Here is an 18,697-nt window from a genome sequence, read left to right as displayed (position 1 = left end):
GAAAAAGAAGGAAATGCATTGTGGTGCCATGACTTACGAGTAGCTTCTTGGACTTCTTGGGTCTCAGCTCTTCCCCTCTGGTTAAAGTGGAGCCTCTTCTGTTTCGCCTGGTGAGGATGTTGGTACTTCATTTCTGTCAGTCCTTAGAAACCTGACAAGTGAAAACAAGACATAACATGAGCAGCATGAATTTAAAATGGCATCAGACTTGATGCTTAAAGGCTGTTGTAGCTTTTACCTCAGATGTTTAAAATATCCATGTTTGTGCAGAAGCGCAGCAAAGCCGACCGCCGAAATCAGAAAAAGAATAATAAAACAAATCCAACCAGTAATGGAGCTTGTTTCTGTAAAACAAAACACAAATGTGAAATGTTAATTAAAAACTTGATTTTGTTTGACAAACTGGCAAAATGTAATACATGATTTACATAAATCTCACAAAGCTCAACATGTAGCTTCTCCTAGAACTTAAAAACAAGAACCGCACCAGACCAGAATATGTCTGGTGCCCACAGAGCCAAAGATAACAGGGCAAGGCCAGAAAGCTGCATAAAATATGCTGCCGCTTGCCAGTTATACACATCAGAGGGAGAGTCTGGCCTGACATGTTATTCCACTTGCACAAAAATAGTGCTCCAGAAACTGATGTCTCATTGTTTGAGAGACTGTTTAGGGTTTTCCCCTGTGAAGTCAAAATGCCTTCAATTAACTGTAAAGAAAACATGTTGGAATGGGATGTTGATGACAACTTACATGTTTCCTTGAAGCACTGCAGTCAACTAAGGCAACCTCTAGCAGTGAGCCCTGTTTGTCTTAGCTATTTAAAATGTGCCTCGTTCTCCAATTCCCATTCCTTAAAAAAAAAAGAAAACCTGTGCTCTGTTTTGTTGAAATATTTAATGAAAGTAAATCAGATTAAATCACTAGTTGCCACTTAACATCAGGCTGCTCACAGAAATGTTTGATCTGATGAACAATAGTTCCTTGTGTTTAAAGGAACATTTTGGTATGTAGTTTGTCAAAGCCTATTCATCTCCATGTTTTTCTAAAAATATTTTTATCATTTTTGGACCCACTGGCTGATCCTCATAACTTGCCACACAGATGGTAACCCAGATCCAGGCTAATTACATGAAGTGCACATTTTGTTTTACTTAAACAAAATGTAAAACAAGACGAACTTAAACTTAAATTATATTGTGATTTTATATGATAGACCAATACAAATTACAGCACAATTGCAAAGGAAAGGGGAAAAAAAAAGATGTTTATAAATAAGTTATTTCAACAAACTAATTTGTTAATAATATTTAGCCTCCTTCATCTAATACAGAAAATTGAATCATTTGGATGTTTTTGTGAGCTTTTTCAAGTATTGCCACAGATAAGCCTGTTCTAGCACAAGAATGCCCTAAACTGTTTCATTCAACATGTGATTGTGGGATTGGAGTCTCTGTCCTGTTGTAGGTTCTCCTCTAGTATAACGCTATATTTAATTTCAGGACCATTTCACAGGCTACACTCCTGCACAAAATGACCAAAATAAATTAAAACAGGAATTGCTGCACTGACTCCCATCCTTCAGCCCCGAACAGTAGCCATTAAATAAGCAGAGATTGTCATCTTGCCAGACGAACAAATCCTTTTGATTTCATCTACAAAGATCTCACAGTTGGACTGGACACAGTCCCCGAACAACCAGGCTCCAAAAACAAAACTCACAAAAAAACCTACTGGTCAAAGAACCCAGAGGTCCAGAAACTTACTGATAACAGCTTCAGACACTAAGTCTGTGTCAGCAATAGGGCAAAACCCTCTAAATGCAACAATCTGCAGCTGTGAAGGAAGAACAGGGAGGACAGAGACTCAGCAGATAAGAAAAACTCTCTTTCATTTTTGTCCTGATGAAGAACTTTCAGCCTGCAGGCGCAGCAGAATTTCCTGCCCACTAATGATTTCCTTTTCCTTCAGAAAACAAGTGAAGCAAGTTTGCTTTGACTCAAACTGTTTTATTGGAACTGCAACCAGTCAATGTTGTGCAGCAAAAGTAAAAATAGATAATAAAATATGCTGTCTGGAACTTGCGGGTCTGTTGCTTTTGTAAGTACTTTGACATGTCTTTAGCTTGTCCTGTTGCATCAAAACAACATCATGGTTTTCTTTGGATCTCATGTGAGTAGTGTTTCATAAGGTTATTCTGCAGTAAATAGGTACTGGGAGTGTCTCCTCCTCACTCTGAATTATTACTGCTTTATTATTTGAGAACCATTTTCTCTATATTTAAAAAAAACATTCCAGTCAAGTCTGAACAGTTACATCCTCCAGGCTACGCACTAAATTACAAAATAAAGACTGAGGATCAAGAAGGATCTAATCATTTCAACAGCAAAAGAAAGGATGCAAGAATTTAAAGTATTTTGCCTGCAATGAGCGAAAGACATTTAAAATAGCATTTGGTTGTAAATACATAGGTTCAGTTGATGGTTAAAAAAAAAACTATACAGCTTGCATGAATGGATTGCGATAAACAGCTCTGTAAATTATATACAACATTCCCTTCACAATTGACTTTACAAAGGGGCATAAAGGGGAAATTATACTGGGTGTTGCCATATAATGCATTATATCCAGGAACAATGGATGGATTCAAGGTGATGGATTTATTACTTGCTTTATGTTACTTCGCCCCTCCTTTTGTTGATTGTTTAAAGGCAAGGGAAGGCATGTTGATGTACAAAGTGACCTTTGTTTCGAGTTGTCTGTGCAGATACAGCTTTTCTGCAGACCCAGATAAGCTATTAAGAGTGGAACCAAAATAGAGCGACCATTGAAACAACCCCAGTTCAAACAAAGCACTGAACAAAACTACAAATTTAGAGAAGTTGAGGAGAACATTGATTATTAAAGAACAAAATATTCACATCTCAAAAATCTTGCTTGAAAATGCTCAGAAAATACTTTCCAAAAAGCTTAAATAGCTTATTTTAAACAGGTCAAAGACAAATTATCACCTGAGAAATCCACGAAGAGGAAACTTTGAGTCTTTCCGTATATGTTAGTTGCCTCACACAGATAGACGCCTTCCAAGTCTGAGGATTTCTTCTTAAATGTCAGCGTTGCCTCCTGAGATGAAGAAGTTGAGACTGATGGAGGCAGAGTTTTGCCTAATCTGCGAGAAAAAGTCAGGATTACATTTTAGCACACAGTGGTGTTACACACATCGTACCCTCTCATGGTAAATAAGAAGTCAAATGATTAGTTACAAGATTAATCTAGAGAAGCATCCACTGTATGTAACTGCCTTGAGGATACAGGAAGTTTAACCACACCCATGATTACCACCCTGGCTGCGGATGCATTTGTCATACCCACATTTAGCCTGTGTGGTCTATAATTTATGACTTATACACATTATGACACATAGAGGGCCTTTCAGCAGGAGTTACACTAAAGCCACCTGTGTAATCACAAGTGGCTTTACCTGTCACTACAGATAAAGCCTGTAGTCACACCCTCTTTTAGGTTTTTAACTTTTTCAGGGAAAATGACCCATCCACATTTTTTAGCACTCATTAGTCATGAGTCAGTGAGTGTTTTAAATGGTCCCAATTGCAGGCGTTTCCCCAGTGTATTTTAAGGCTTTACTTGCCCCCACCCCTGCTTCATTTTGTTTTTAGAATAATAATAATAATAATAATAATACAATAGCATTCACAACCAAATGCTATTTTAAATTTAATTTAAACATAAAATTAAATTTAGTGTTTACATTTAATTTAAACACTAAATTTAATAAATTAATTAATTTTTTTCTTAAACATGTTGGACTGCAAGTGTCACTGGTGGAGCAGAATTACTCCTAAAAGACGAGTTGAACTTTTACAGAGTAAACTTGCCAGCCCCTTAAAATCGTAAATTTAAATATTAAACAATTTGAAATATTTTCATTTATGTATGATGAAACAAAGCAATCTCGTCAGCATTAATATTCTCCATAAACAACATTTGGATTAAACAGAAGTGTAAATTATTGCTATTCATTTCAACATAATTTAGCAAATTTTGTTTTGTATTTAAATAGCATTTCACTGGTGATGGCTTCCTGTAACATATAATTGCCCGGATTGTTTTGACACTTTCTGTCATCGTTTAATACAAAAACCCAGTGGACCGCTGGTGATCTGCCTCGGTGCCCCGATCACTGTGCTTAGCAGGTTTTCTGTGGGAATCCCTGCGATTGGGCAGGTTGAAACATTCGTTTCATGTGAATGCTTATCCAGTTTACCTTGCTACAGGTAACTGAAGTCACTGAAAACAAAAGATTATCTTGTGCTCCATCTAAGGCTGAAGGTGAATTGAGAACAAACACAGCTAGTCCCAGATGGTTTATGGTTCAAACTCATTTGACCCTGGTTAAAAAATTCCAGCAGCTGGAGAGATAAAGATCTATTTTATATACTGTCTGAAATTGACTTTTGAAGACGTTTTCATTCATTTAGTAAGTTAAAACATAAGATACTGACGAGTAAAATGTTAAAATCAAGATGCAATTTAAAAAATAAAAAATAATAAACAAAAGCAAAATCTATCCCATTTATGAAGCGTTACATAACTTTTGCCACTCAGACAATGGAAGGTCCTTCTTTCCTTCCTTCCTTCCTTTCCTCCAGTGTAAAAGTGTAGGGGAACATTCAGTCCATCAGCAGGTGCTGTGTTTTTATTATCCTGATATGAGATTAGAACAGAGGGAACACCTTTGGTGTTTACTTTGGTGTGGTTCAGCATTTACACGCCAACGTATTTTGTCTCCTAATCTCTTGTGCAAAAACAAATTGTGACCAACTATGACTGCAGTGTCTTTATAAAGAAAAATCGCATATAGCCCTAAATGTCTGGGGAGCTAACATTTATCTTTGGTTTTATTTCTCCACTTTTGATGGTTTTACCAAAGGAACTTCAGCCATTGCATTCAAAATATGTTTTCTCCCAATTTCGTAACTCTCTCTACATGTACTCTCTTGCATGTGGAGAGTACACTAAGCTGGAATGAGGAGAAGCCCCTGTGAATCATGCATGTGTTAGTTCAACTGCAGGTACAAGTTCAAATCTATATTTAGATCATTACTGCAGCTTTGAGGAACTCATTTAAATAATTATATTCAAGTGTGGACATGTCTGCAAAGGTTTTATTTAAGTAAAAAGAGAGAATTTGAATATCATTTTAGGTATTGTTTTAAAAAAAATAAAACTAATGCCCTCAGAGTAAAAGTTTCTACATGCGTCACTCTGTTTTTACCCATCACACTGTTGTAAAGCCCCTGTTTTCATAAATACCTTTTTTCCTTGACAATGCAAATCCTAAAAAGAAGCTTTATGCCCCAGGTGAAATAGCCTGGCTTTATGTCTATTTAATGCCACAATAACGGTGTTGTTGGAAAATAAGGTCCCATGAAAGGTGGATTTATGACTGTTTGATGTGTTAACAGATGAGGCATAGTTGAAACAAGAATCATACAGGATTATAAAGATGGCTTTATGAATTCCATCTGGATTTGCAATTTTAAATTGATGAACGTTAAAGCTTCTAAGGTAATGCAAACATAGTTTAACTAATTTTAATTACCATAATTTTGAGATGTTTTAATTGTTACATTTTACCTTAGCTGAAAAATCCTACTGAGGATTATCCACACACCTCAACATACAACCTTAGCTTCCCACAGGAGTTAAACATTTGCATCATTGATATCTGAACCATTTGCAGATAAACAACAACAGCAATGCCTTTGGAGACACCCATCTGTTTTTGGTTTGGGCGAGTGTTTCTTGTCACTTTGACTCATGACTGCATCTCTGGGTGTTACAAGTAGATAATGATACTGACGCCATCCTTAAGTCATACTATCTAACTAAAACCTGGATGGGATGCTTAATAGTTTCAGTCTTAACAGCTGACAAGCATTTGTGTAATAACTAACGGTTTAAATAAAGGAAGTATATTATCCTCTAAATTTAATTTACACCGTTCCACCCTATTCCGCTATCTTCGGAATAGGGTGAGATTTTGTTTGTAACTTCAGCCCTTGCTTTCCCAATTTACCTCCAAAGGGAGGAGTGGACATCATTTTGAAAATTCCTACACAATAGGTCTCATCTCAGAAATGTATAATAGCATTTTATCACTGAATACATTATAGCTCAATGAAACCAGAATGGTCAGAAGAACTTGGTATTAACATCTCTGATGAGACTTGAAATCAGGCGTTACGTAGAGCAAATGGGTCAACATCATGCGCTCGACTTGAACTAATTCAGTTCAAGGCCCTTGGTAGGATTCATTACAGCAGAGCCAGACTCTGAAGGATTTATTCTATCCATCCATCCATTTTCTGAGCTCCCTTCTCCCTAACGGAGTCGGGTCTCCAGCTGCGTTCCGGGCGAGAGGCGAGGTCACCCTGGACAGGTCGCCAGTCTGTCGCAGGGCAAGACAAACAGGACAAACTCACACACACTCACACCTAGGGAGAATTTGGGAAGGCCAATTAACCTGACAGTCATGTTTTTGGACTGTGAGAGGAAGCCGGAGAACTCGGAGAGAACCGACGCATGCACAGGGAGAACATGCAAACTCCGTGCAGAAAGACCCCGGGCCGGGAATCGAACCCAGGACCTTCTTGCTGCAAGACAACAGCGCTACCCGCTGCGCCACTGTGCAGCCTGGATTTATCCTATTGTCAGTGAAACATGTGCACATTGTCATATATCTAAGGCAAATTGAACTTGCATGTTCTGGTCCTGTAACAAACTGTGAAATGTCTGGTCTACAAGATTATCAGATCCTTTTGAAGCTTTTGGAACAGGCAACCCACTGCTGAATTGGCAATATTTGAAGCTCCAGGGGTGGGTATATCATTAATACACTTTCGGAAACACTGATCTAATACATTAAAGTTTGACAAAAAAAATAAAAAGCATATATAGCCATTATTCACTTGACTCATGCTAAACCATTATCTGAACTCTCCAAGCTTAATTTGTCTGAATGATAACCAAACCATTACTCTGGGGTTGGTGATAAAAATTATTTGTTATTCAAAGCTACTTTAAATAAATGAACAGTTATTCAAAAACTACTGCACCTGCTCCAGATAAGTGTTGGCCTTGGGTTGCCTTCAGCCTCACAAGTAAAAACCAGGTCCTCTGATTGCTTTTTGATGTTCACATTCAGAGGTGGATCTGTAAGCACAAAGGAAGTGTGTTATTAACATGATCAAATAATTACATTACTGCAGTGCTCTGGTAAACAACAATTTTAGCAGTGACACACTAACAGAACTACATTTACAGTTGTCTGTCTGCCCAGAACAGACCACTATGTTTGATTTACATTATGTCTGAATGCTATAAAGCACCCAGCCTCCTTAGTGGTTAGCTTTGTCAAAAGCCTTGTTTTATCCCAAAGTCTGACATAAAAACACACAGAGATGGAGTATGAATTATCATCAAATGTGTCATCAATTTTCAAGGACTTTTTATGACAATATAAAAACTGAAAGAGTAATTTGATGAAAGATGAATATCAGGGCGTCACTGAGCTTCAGCTTGAGGTATCTTTTTCAGGTGAGACCGTTTCGTCTCATGAGGTGAACAAAACTTAACACAATATTTTCCTTCTGATTTGCTTTCCTCTGAGTGAGTTTAACAATTCATAAATTCATGTGTTCTAATTTAAACCCTACTTATTTTCTATACTGGTAAACAAATCCGTTCAGACATGCTTTTAGCCATAGAGCATCAGCTTGTTTCTCTTGGGAGTTAAGTAAGTTTGATCAATTATACAGAGAAATAAACATAAAAATGCTCAAGTCATTTGTGGAACTTAAATTAATTGCAAATTACTTTTTTGTAGAATCTACATAAAATAATTTATATTATCCAAGGGTGGTGGTTATTTGCAATCAGGCCCAAATAAATTAAAACTTTTTCTTTCACAAAAAAGTAGATGTTCAACAGTTCAAACCATTGGAGGAATGAAAACAACTATTTCTGCTTAGAAATTTTCATCTTAACTCTGTTTTCCAGCCTTTTATGGGAAAATGAGGTAATTCCTGTTGGAACTGGTAATACACCCACCCACCATTTAGTGGTGACTGTCACCACCCAGTGATACATGCCAGATTTGTGATGCATAGCACCTGAATGCTGCTTCTCGATGTTTAGTTCTGGTTCTGGGGATGCAGAATCGAGAATATGGAAATCTTCTTCAGGTGATAGAAGGTTGACTTTGTAATTGTCTTTATGTGACTCTGAAGATATTAAATAAGAGAGTTCTAGGGCTGAGTTTTGGATGTCCTGCACATGACTTATGTTTGTGCAGGACAGACATATTCTTTATGTAGGACTCCAACCAGCTAATCCTTACAGGTTTGAATCTGGCAACAAATCAGTTGGTAATGACATGAGAAATATGTCATGACCAAAAGTGCCAAAAGCCCTGAGGTTCAACTAAACTAGCACTTGTTTTTCTACAGTCTGTGATTATATGAGCTAACCAAAACCAAATTGAAAGTCTTCAGAAAGGTTAGCTATTACCAGGAGCTAATTAACTGTTTAATTACAGCTTTGAGTGGAAGATTGGAGATTGGAGATATGTATTTAAGTCTCCAGATTGGAGGCTGAGTTGCTACAAATATAAATGGGGAGAGCCATAATTTCTCGTTGTGGCAACCACGGCCTATTGCAAGGTGTTTTTGACAAAAGAGTAGCTGGAGTTCATGGAAACCCCATGAGCTCCAGTTTCTACACCTGAAAAATGTGCATGATGGTATTTTCGCAAGGAGCCCAAACAAACAGAGGCTTCTTGCAAGTCATCAATTACCATCAAGCTGACTTTTGCCAAATTCTTATTTCTAAATATTATGTCAGAAAGAAAATATTTCTTATTTAACATCTGGAACCCACAAGCAGTAATGCCAACATCCTTAGTACTGCTGGTATTCATCCAGGGAACTGAGGAAACTATTTTTGTTCTTTACACAGGTGGGCTACCAGGGCCAGCAGGGCCTTTTCTGATAGCCCTAGGAAATTGAAAAGAAAAAGTATAAAATGTCTTATTCATATTTAATTTTATCTAAAATTACATTTTTATTCTACAAACGAGTTGCTTACGAGTTGATGTTTCACTTAATTTCTTGCTTTAAAAAACGCAGCTGCTCCTCCTCGGGACCTTTTGTCAAAAATACCATGCAATAGACTGTAGATGGTGTGACTGAAAAAAATATCAGCCAATCAAAATTAACATGCAATGACAGTCCATCCCTCTGGCCCTGCTGTAAGTGAAGAACATCTGCTGCATTCCCTGTCACTGTAGTGCGCTTGATGTTTACAAAATGGCCTTTGTAGGAACTTCCTAAGGTATTTAAAGGCTGCATACAGTTAGGGCCAGAAATATTTGGACAGTGACACAGGTTTTGTTATTTTAGCTGTTGACAAAAATATGTTCAGAAATACAATTTATATATAGTATGGGCTGAAAGTGCACACTCCCAGCTGCAATATGAGAGTTTCCACATCCAAATCGGAGAAAGGGTTTAGGAATCATAGCTCTGTAATGCAGAGCCTCCTCTTTTTCAAGGGACCAAAAGTAATTGGACAATGGACTCTAAAGGCTGCAATTAACTCAAAAGGCCTTTCCCTTGTTGACCTGTAATCAAGTAAGTAGTTAAAAGGTCTGGGGTTGTTTCCAGGTGTGTGTTTTGCATTTGGAAGCTGTTGCTGTGACCAGACAACATGCGGTCAAAGGAGCTCTCAATTGAGGTGAAGCAGAACATCCTGAGGCTGAAAAAAAAGAAAAAATCCATCAGAGAGATAGCAGACATGCTTGGAGTAGCAAAATCAACAGTCTGGTACATTCTGAGGAAAAAGGAATTGACTGGTGAGCTTGGGAACTCAAAAAGGCCTGGGCGTCCACGGAAGACAACAGTGGTGGATGATCGCCGCATACTTTCTTTGGTGAAGAAGAACCCGTTCACAACATCAACTGAGGTCCAGAACACTCTCAGAGAAGTAGGTGTATCTGTCTCTAAGTCAACAGTAAAGAGAAGACTCCATGAAAGCAATACAAAGGGTTCACATGTAGATGCAAACCATTCATCAATTCCAAAAATAGACAGGCCAGAGTTAAATTTGCCCAAAAACACCTCAAGAAGCCAGCCCAGTTCTGGAAAAGTATTCTATGGACAGATGAGACAAAGATCAACCTGTACCAGAATGATGGGAAGAAAAAAGTTTGGAGAAGAAAGGGAACGGCACATGATCCAAGGCACACCACATCCTCTGTAAAACATGGTGGAGGCAACGTGATGGCATGGGCATGCATGGCTTTCAATGGCACTGGGTCACTTGTGTTTATTGATGACATAACAGCAGACAAGAGTAGCCGGATGAATTCTGAAGTGTACCGGGATATACTGTCAGCCCAGATTCAGCCAAATGCTGCAAAGTTGATCGGACGGCGCTTCACAGTACAGATGGATAATGACCCCAATCATACAGCGAAGCTACCCAGGAGTTCAGAGATGCAAACAGGAGGCAACTGAATATTCTGCAATGGCCAATCACCAGATCTTAACCCATTGAGCATGCATTTCACTTGCTCAAATCCAGACTTCAGACGGAAAGACCCACTAAGAAGCAAGACCTGAAGGCTGCGGCTGTAAAGGCCTGGCAAAGCATTAAGAAGGAGGAAACCCAGCGTTTGGTGATGCCCATGGGTTCCAGACTTAAGGCAGTGATTGCCTCCAAAGGATTCACAACAAAATATTGAGAAAAAACTTTTTTGTTTGGGTTATGTTTATATGTCCAATTACTTTTGAGCTCCTAAAATGTGGAGTGTTTGTAAACAAATGTGTACAATTCCTACATTTTCTATCACATATTTTTGTTCAACCCTTTAAATTAAACGTTACAATCTGCACTTGAATTCTGTTGTAGAGGTTTCATTTCAAATCCAATGCGGTGGCATGCAGAGCCCAACTCACAAACATTGTGTTACTGTCCAAATATTTCTGGCCCTAACTGTATGTGAGTGCTGTGAGTGGCTTTTCTTTTAATTGTTCACATGTGCCATCTGAGCAATATGGATTGATGTTGAGCTCAAATGGGGAACACAGAAAAGTTTTTCTAAATTGTTGGCTGCTCAATTATGTGAACTGTTTTCTGTGTATTTTGCTGAAATATGCATTGATGTGTTGCTTGATGTATGTATTGCTCGGGTACATTGTTGCTTTACTTGGCTATTTTTAATTTATTTGCATATTATCGGATGCCCTAGGCTTGGTGTGGTGCATAGTTGTTGCATTGTCCTGCACAAGGTGTGTATTGTTCAGGAATAGTTTACGTCTATTGAAGGGATATGTGCCAGCATCAAATGTCTACTGCAACCTCTCAAACCAAGAAATACATTAAATCTAGCAATGCAAGCTACACAGAATATTAAACTAGGTCAGGTAGTGCCGTATTGTAAAAGAGTTATCAAGATACAAATTGTTAAAAGTTGGAAATGTATTTTTACCATTTCATGTGAATTACTGCATTAGCTGTAATTTTACTGCTGCCAGAAGAAGATAAAAATTACAGAAAATCAAATATTTGCTTGTCAAGATTCTGTTCACCCAAAGGCTCGACCCTCAGCAACAGTCACAGTACCTTATGTGCCTCTTTGAGAAAAACAACAGCTATGAAAGCACTCGTATCGATGCAATATTAATCTAATTTCACCAATAAGACCAATTAATATTCATTTCATAATATTTGAGAACCATTGTTATAAATGCAAGCTATTTATCAGTGCACATTTTATGACTTCTTCACTAGTGTTAGTGAAGATAACCATGTTGGTTATCTCAACGGCACCAGCAACGGCTGCACTCACTGTGAGAACGGCTGCGTCCACAACGGCAAGATAAAGAAAGCTTAGAGACTTTGGAAGGAAGTACCCAGGCAGTATGGCCTGGGTTAAAATTACTATAGATTCCAAAGAATAATTTGACTGTTTTGCAGTTTACATACTAATTTACTGATACTTCCCTAAAGCTGTACGTTGATATGTGACACATAAAAGGATTACATATGAAGTTGACTGTCATTGATCTCTTAGTCCTCTAGGTTGACTGTCAGGTTAAAAAAAAACACCACATCTTCACCTTTACAGACAAAGGCTGCAGGATAAGCCTTTGTCTCAAATTTCCACTGAGGGTGTCTCTCAAAAGATAACGTTACTCTGATAATAAAAGGTTCCTTCCTCAAAACGACAAACTGAAAGCAGAGACAACGCTCCCAGCCATATAAAATTGCACACCTGCAAATCTCACAGGGGATTTCCAATGAGAACATAAAAATACTGCAGTTTTTTTTTTGATTTAGGGATAGAAACAAATAAAAGATTTTTGATTTCAACGGACTTCAGCATTGAGGAGGTGTTGTTCAAGTCTGGAGCAGAGAATAGTCTAAACTCTTGCTGTACGGTGGGCTGCGCTATTTAGAAATACTGCCAAAGGAATGTCAGGAAATGTCACACTGAAAATAACTCATCAGACAATTGCTAAGGAAACACTCAGATAAGGATAAGTACCTGAAACTAAAACATCCCACAATAGTTAGATGCTTCTCTAAAGTTTGCATCTGTGAACATGATTAACAACATTAGTTTGGTTTTCTGCTCACGACATACAGACAGGGTAAAAAAAAAACCTTCCTGGAAATTGCATTCTGATAGATTTAGATATTTACAAATAAAAATATTAAAGATTAGGAAACTTTAATGTACAGAGAGACCTTTGTTTGCGGATCTGTGTTTCCTTTTGTCTCTGTAGGAAACAATGAGTGTGAAACATTGGAAATGGATGGCCAGGGTGACAGCTGTCCTGACAGGAAGAAAGGACAGAAAGGACATTATTGAGAGGGAACATATTTTAAGTTCCCTCTCAATAATGTACTGATGAGTTTGTGAAGAAGTTTTATTCGTAATAAATGATGTTCCTTTATGTGTCATATAAATGTAATGTTTTTTGTATCACAGTCAAGATGTTTTTCTGTGCAGCTGGAAAAGGTGTACAAACTAATAAAACAAGATGCGTCTACTGAAGTAAGTTTCCCAGGGATGTTGAATTTCCCCAGACAGTCATTTGGGAACATGCTGTTTTTCCCGTGGCCTTCCCTGCATGGAGATAGAGTGTTTAGTTTTCACATCCCATAAACATTACAGTGAATGAGCATAAAAGGTTCCGTATGTTTTTCTTTGTTTGGTCTTAGAAGATTGAGTCTCCACCTCGGTAGTAAAGAGAGATGAATAAAGTAACTATGCAACTCTGAGTTCGTCACAGTGGATCTTAATTTGCAGTGTATTTTTGCTCTCCGTCTGCAGATGTATTAAAGATTGATTTTGCTCCCTGTTTTTTGTCTGGACCTCAGTCTCTGAATTGTGCACTTCACAAGTCCATGCAGCATAATTGAAAACTAAAAGAATTCCTCACGGTGGCCACCATATTTTTTTGCTATCATGTTGCGTTTTTGTAAGGGTTTTCCATGTATGTTGTATCTCATTGTGAAATATCCGAAGGTTCAATATTTTTCTTTAGGATAGAATCGCACTGAAACTTTCCCGTCGAAGGAAAGAGAAAAATACATCCAAACTGTTTGGACTATTTCTGAGTCGTTTTCACAGGGTGACAGTTTTGATTGCGTCTCTTTTCTGTTGGTCGTCTGAAAGACTTAAAGGGCTGTTCTCATGTGCATCTCGAACTTACACAGACAGACATAAACATGCAGCGAACGAATCGAAGATTTAAGAAAATTTAAAGAGCCACGTTTTCACTGAGACTCTTTAAATGTGCATTTCTTTGAAATTTTAAATGGAACATTCGTGACTGTGTGAAGTAAAAATTGTGTTATTATTTCTTTTAAGAATTTTATTTTAATTCTTTAGTCAATGAACACTAGTATTGTTTAGTCTGTTAAACCATGTAGGTCAAGGAGTCTTTAAAGAATCAGTTAGGTTTCCTTTTGACCTCTCCTTGGAAAAGTTTCAGTAGGTTGTCAGTAACTAAAATCAGGTGCCAGTGTTTCTTAACAGATGACAATAAACAGGTTAGGTAATTGTAGTGAGATGGAATAAACCCTAAGGCTTAACAAATTCCTCCATTAAAATGTCACAAGCTAAGGCTACGTGCTGAGTGAACGTACAAAGTCTGATAATGTTCTTGTTATGCAAAATTGTTCCATTAGTAAACCTGATTTTTGGAAATGCACCTATTTTTGAACAAAGATGTTTCTCATCTGAACAATTAACTTACCCTAAGAATGAATGTTGCATTCTCTCTATACCCTGTTAAGAGTGACGGTGCATTAACCTGTTCGACTGACTCTGGGCCAGTGACTGACCACATTGTACAGAGAGTCCTATATATTGTGAGAGCTTGCAGCTCCAAATCAGAACTCCTTGTAGGTACAAATGTTGTTCTGTGGTTACTGTGTGTTCTCCGTTTGCAAACGACTGAAATAAAGATTTTGCTCTTTGCCATTTGCCAGAGTCTCAAGCCTGATCTGTTACTACAGATTAGATGTTTTTTCCACAACTGTACACAAAATAAACCAGGGTGTATTTGCTTATTACGAGGGAATGCAACACTTTTACGAGGTAGCGCAAAATAAAAACGTTTTCCTATTTCCAATGGGGGCTCCATTCTTGTGAACCATAATAAATGAAACATTGACCAACTATTTTGAAGTGTAATGATGATTTTGGTGATGGCACTCATCAAATTTCTCAATTGTTGGCTGTAAGGTGTTTTTTATGACTTTGTACTTTTGTGTTTTTATGATGTAAAGATACTTGATCTTTTTGCTGCAATGTTCTATACATATAACCTTGATTGATTGATAAAGCTTAATGAAATCTAATATTACCATGTGGTGAAAGCTTTCTTTCACACAGCTGTAGACCCATTTTACACATGTGAAAATATGTGACAAAGAAGCAATGAGCCATAAAACTTGGCTCCCTATCAGACCAAAACAAATACCCACATTTTGTTTAAGTGACGTTGCTGTTGGAATAGTGATACTATTATGTGATATGCTGCATGCCATCATTCATCTGTCCCCTTCCCCCCCTCCGCCCCACAGAAAACAAAGTAAAGCACAGACTATTGGTATGGTGTGGCAATTATGTACAATGAGCTCTTTGTTTAGTTAAAAAGGGGAAAATATAAAGGCAGTTGTTATGCTGTCAGAGATCAAACAACTTTATCTAAAATGATCTGTAACAAATATCCTTTGTCGTCTCATTTTGATAGTGAACAGGAAAAACAATACCAAACCCTGTTCTGTTTATCACAGAGGAAAAGGAAATTTCCTTTTCCTCTGTGATATAAAGTGTTTGGAACACAAACACTTTATATCACATGTCAAGGTTTTACTTTGCCAGTGGGGAGATCACATACACTGCAGATTTACATGCCACTGACAAGGCATGCAGGAGTCTTTAACTTACATTATAAGTCCTCTTAAACTGTGAGCGATGGAAACAAAGAAAATCACATTGTATAATTGATGTGATTTAATTATACAATGAATCATGTCATGCATTTTATTGCATTTTATTAATCAGCTACCAACCAGTAAGTATTCTGGCTCTCACAGGCCTATAGAATGAAACGTTTGTCCTCAAACAAGGAATCTGACTCGGGTTTCAATGTGTCAGCATTCAGAAAGTATGACCTGTAGAGAACAGCAGAGTTGCATACTAGTCTGGCTACAATGTTTCCATTGTTCATCAGAGAAACACCCTGTGGGATGAAAACCTCTCCTCTGTGACAGCAGGTTGTTCCAAGTTGCTGTTAGCATAAGGAAAAGAATTAACTTGTTTCTCTTTCCTTCATCAGCAGACCAAATCTCTTGGTCTCAAATATGTGACAGAACAAAGAGCCTTTCAGACTGTGCCAGCCTCAGTGAGAACGAGAACAATTTTACAAGTTTTACTTGGAAATTTCTGTCATGAAACTGCAGCATAACAAAGACCAAAGGGCAGGGAGGATGAGCAGCACCACATGAGATTGTGATTGACAGCACTAAAACTCTCCTGTCTTTGTTTAGTTGTTTCTAGAAAGCACTGGGAGAAGGAAGAGGAAATAGGTTTTCCACTTCAGCTATAATTTCACTTTTTAAAGAACGGGTCAGGAGGGACGTGGATTAGAGCTGCTGCTGACTGACTTATCTGTTAAGTGGTAAAAGGTACAAGGACAAGTTAAATATATGAATACCTTGGTAATTTTTTTCCTAAATTCATTAGATGCTACTGAAATGGAGGCAAACGGTAGTTTGTAGCTAAGATAACAGTTAGAATAATTATGTTTTGTTATCATTCTTACATTTGTAGTTTTAATAGATTTAGTATTCACATCCCTGACAAAAGGAACTTGTTAGACCTTGAAGCTGCAGCCATTTCTTATCTTAGGATTCTCCTAACACACCCTGTGTGTAGAGCTTTCTTTGTCCTCCCTCCACATTCCTTTCCTGCTATGCTTTGTAATAACAGACCAGTTCTGATGCAGAGTCAGAAAGCATGGCAGACACCTTGAGGAAGTGGTCTGCTGTGTTTTCTCATTTTGCAAAAGACTTGCTTGAAAACTCAAACGTTGTCTGTGGTTCTCTTTTTATGTAGGTTGAGAAAATACCTATCAATAACTATGTTAAATGGTTGATAATCTCACACAGTCTACCTGCCTCTCGGAGAAAAACTGGCTCTTGGCTTTTTCTACCTCTCTCTCTCTTTTTTATTTGAAACCTGACACAGTAACTCCCACAACCATTCTTGTTTTCCACGGACTGCTGTTTTAACACTGTCACCATCACCATCATTGAGAACTGAATAGATACCCAATGAAGTCTGTTGTCTACGGACATAAATTCAGCAGTGACTGTGTGAGCATATCCAAAGTAAAACAAGAAAATATTCTTTAGAAAAACTATAAACTTAGCAAAAGAAGTTTATTTCTCTCCCCAGACTTTTCCAGAAAATGTGATGTCTGAAGCTAAATTTAAACAGAAAGAAAAAAGAAAATAATGTTTTCCTTCTTCTGTATCACATTTATAAACTCATGATATCATCACGTGACCAGTCTTTTTTATGCCTATATTTCATAAAACCTATTTCCCAATCTCAAACCTGAAACAGATCTCAAACAGAAGTGTGACAATAAAAGCACAGAAGTGCGTAACTGAATCTGAGTAAAAGGCAGTCAAGCATTGAAAGAGGGGAGAAAGGATATAAACAGCCCCAAATGGAAAAAATAGTTACGTTAGCAACAGCAGAGGCACACATCAATAAACTCTAGAGCCAACCTGCTAAAGTAATCAAACATGAGGCTGCAGCAGAACCCACCACACACTGCAGTCTGAACTGTTTTGCTTAAACCCTTTTCCAGGCCTCTGCTTTGGATACTTTAATTTCCTTTTCCTCTGTCTTTGTAAGTCATACACAGTCTAAAGCACAACAAAGTCACATGGTATCTTGAAAATTAATGCCTAGTGTGGCTTTGCATTGGGTATTTTTTTTTAATATTTGCTTTGTTTTCTGATTTCAGCTACATGCTATACAGATGTAAGGAAGTATGTGTTTACTCACAGTAGATCTGTACTTCGAAAGGTAAGGATTCATTTCGTTCCACGGAAGTGATGACACATTGGACCTTACTTCCATTGATCTCTTTGGTGGGCTTTCCCAACAATGTGCTGACTGTGGTGGTCGTATTGTTGTTTTGGAGAGTTGAGTTGTTCGTCCATGTCACTTTGTCTTTTAGACTATCAATTTCCCAGGAAACTTTGGCCGGTGGATTGAATCCAGCAGCGGTGCAGGTCAACAGAGGAACCTCTTTGCTTCCAAGAGTGGGTTCGGTACTACTTACACTTGTTCGTAGGGGTACTAGGGTTACAAGAAAAAAAACAACACTTCTCTTAATTTCTACACAAACTCAACGTCCAGGACATGGTTTTAAAAATTCTACTTACCACGGACAGTTAGCTCTACAATTGTTTGAGGATATCCTGAAGGGAAAATGGAAAAGATACAAGTGTAGGTTCCAGTGTCCAACACATTTACGTTAGATAGCTGGAGAGTCCCATTATGTTCAGCAAATGACCCGATATAGCTAAATCTCCTATCAGGTCCGTTAACAAGACGAGCCTCATTCTTTGTGATGGTAAAGAAATTGTCCGTTCGCAGTTTTTCTTTCGTCTTTCTCTGCCATGAAATCTGTTCCAGGTTCTCAGATGCCGTTAGCGTCTTTGTCAGCTTGCAGGGTAAGATGGTGGTATCTCCCTCCAGTACAGTGATACTCTCACCTGCAACCTGTACTGTAATAAAACATAAATGTTAAGAACCTAAAATCTGCAGCAAAATAAAAGGCAGCAATAAAGAGTATATGGACTTAAGGCCAAAATTATTCTTATCTATTAATAACTCAGGGTTTCGCCCAGAAAACTTGCTGAGCCTGTAGTCCACCGAATTTTTGTATTAAAAGATGTTAAGTTGACAGGAAATGCAAAACTGTTACGGGAAGACATCTCCATTGAACTGCCCACAAGTATAGAGTTCTAAAAACAACAAATCAAAAAGAACAAAACACTTGAATATCAACTG

At 37.9% G+C, this 18,697-nt stretch overlaps 1 protein-coding gene across 3 annotated transcripts in view; it reads right to left on the bottom strand.

Annotated features, from left to right (window-relative positions):
• LOC129361546 (nectin-1-like) overlaps nucleotides 1–18,697 on the bottom strand; it is a 30,683-nt gene that overhangs the window by 9,945 nt on the left and 2,041 nt on the right. For 2 of the 3 annotated variants that reach the window (XM_055032456.1, XM_055032458.1), the window contains exons 2-7: nucleotides 18,067–18,411; nucleotides 17,684–17,980; nucleotides 7,140–7,236; nucleotides 3,012–3,169; nucleotides 239–344; nucleotides 38–151 (exon numbers count right to left, since the gene is read on the bottom strand). In XM_055032456.1, coding sequence (XP_054888431.1) covers nucleotides 82–151; nucleotides 239–344; nucleotides 3,012–3,169; nucleotides 7,140–7,236; nucleotides 17,684–17,980; nucleotides 18,067–18,411 — 1,073 coding nt within the window. In that variant the 3' untranslated portion in view covers nucleotides 38–81. The remainder of the gene's footprint in view (nucleotides 1–37; nucleotides 152–238; nucleotides 345–3,011; nucleotides 3,170–7,139; nucleotides 7,237–17,683; nucleotides 17,981–18,066; nucleotides 18,412–18,697) is intronic. The other variant, XM_055032457.1, reaches the window with a different exon arrangement.

The sequence above is a fragment of the Poeciliopsis prolifica genome, unplaced genomic scaffold, assembly GCF_027474105.1.
Source record: "Poeciliopsis prolifica strain line A6 unplaced genomic scaffold, Auburn_PproV2 SCAFFOLD007, whole genome shotgun sequence".
NCBI classification, from domain to species: domain Eukaryota; kingdom Metazoa; phylum Chordata; class Actinopteri; order Cyprinodontiformes; family Poeciliidae; genus Poeciliopsis; species Poeciliopsis prolifica.
Note: the sequence above shows the minus strand (reverse complement) of the source record. Positions and strands in the feature narration are given on the sequence as shown.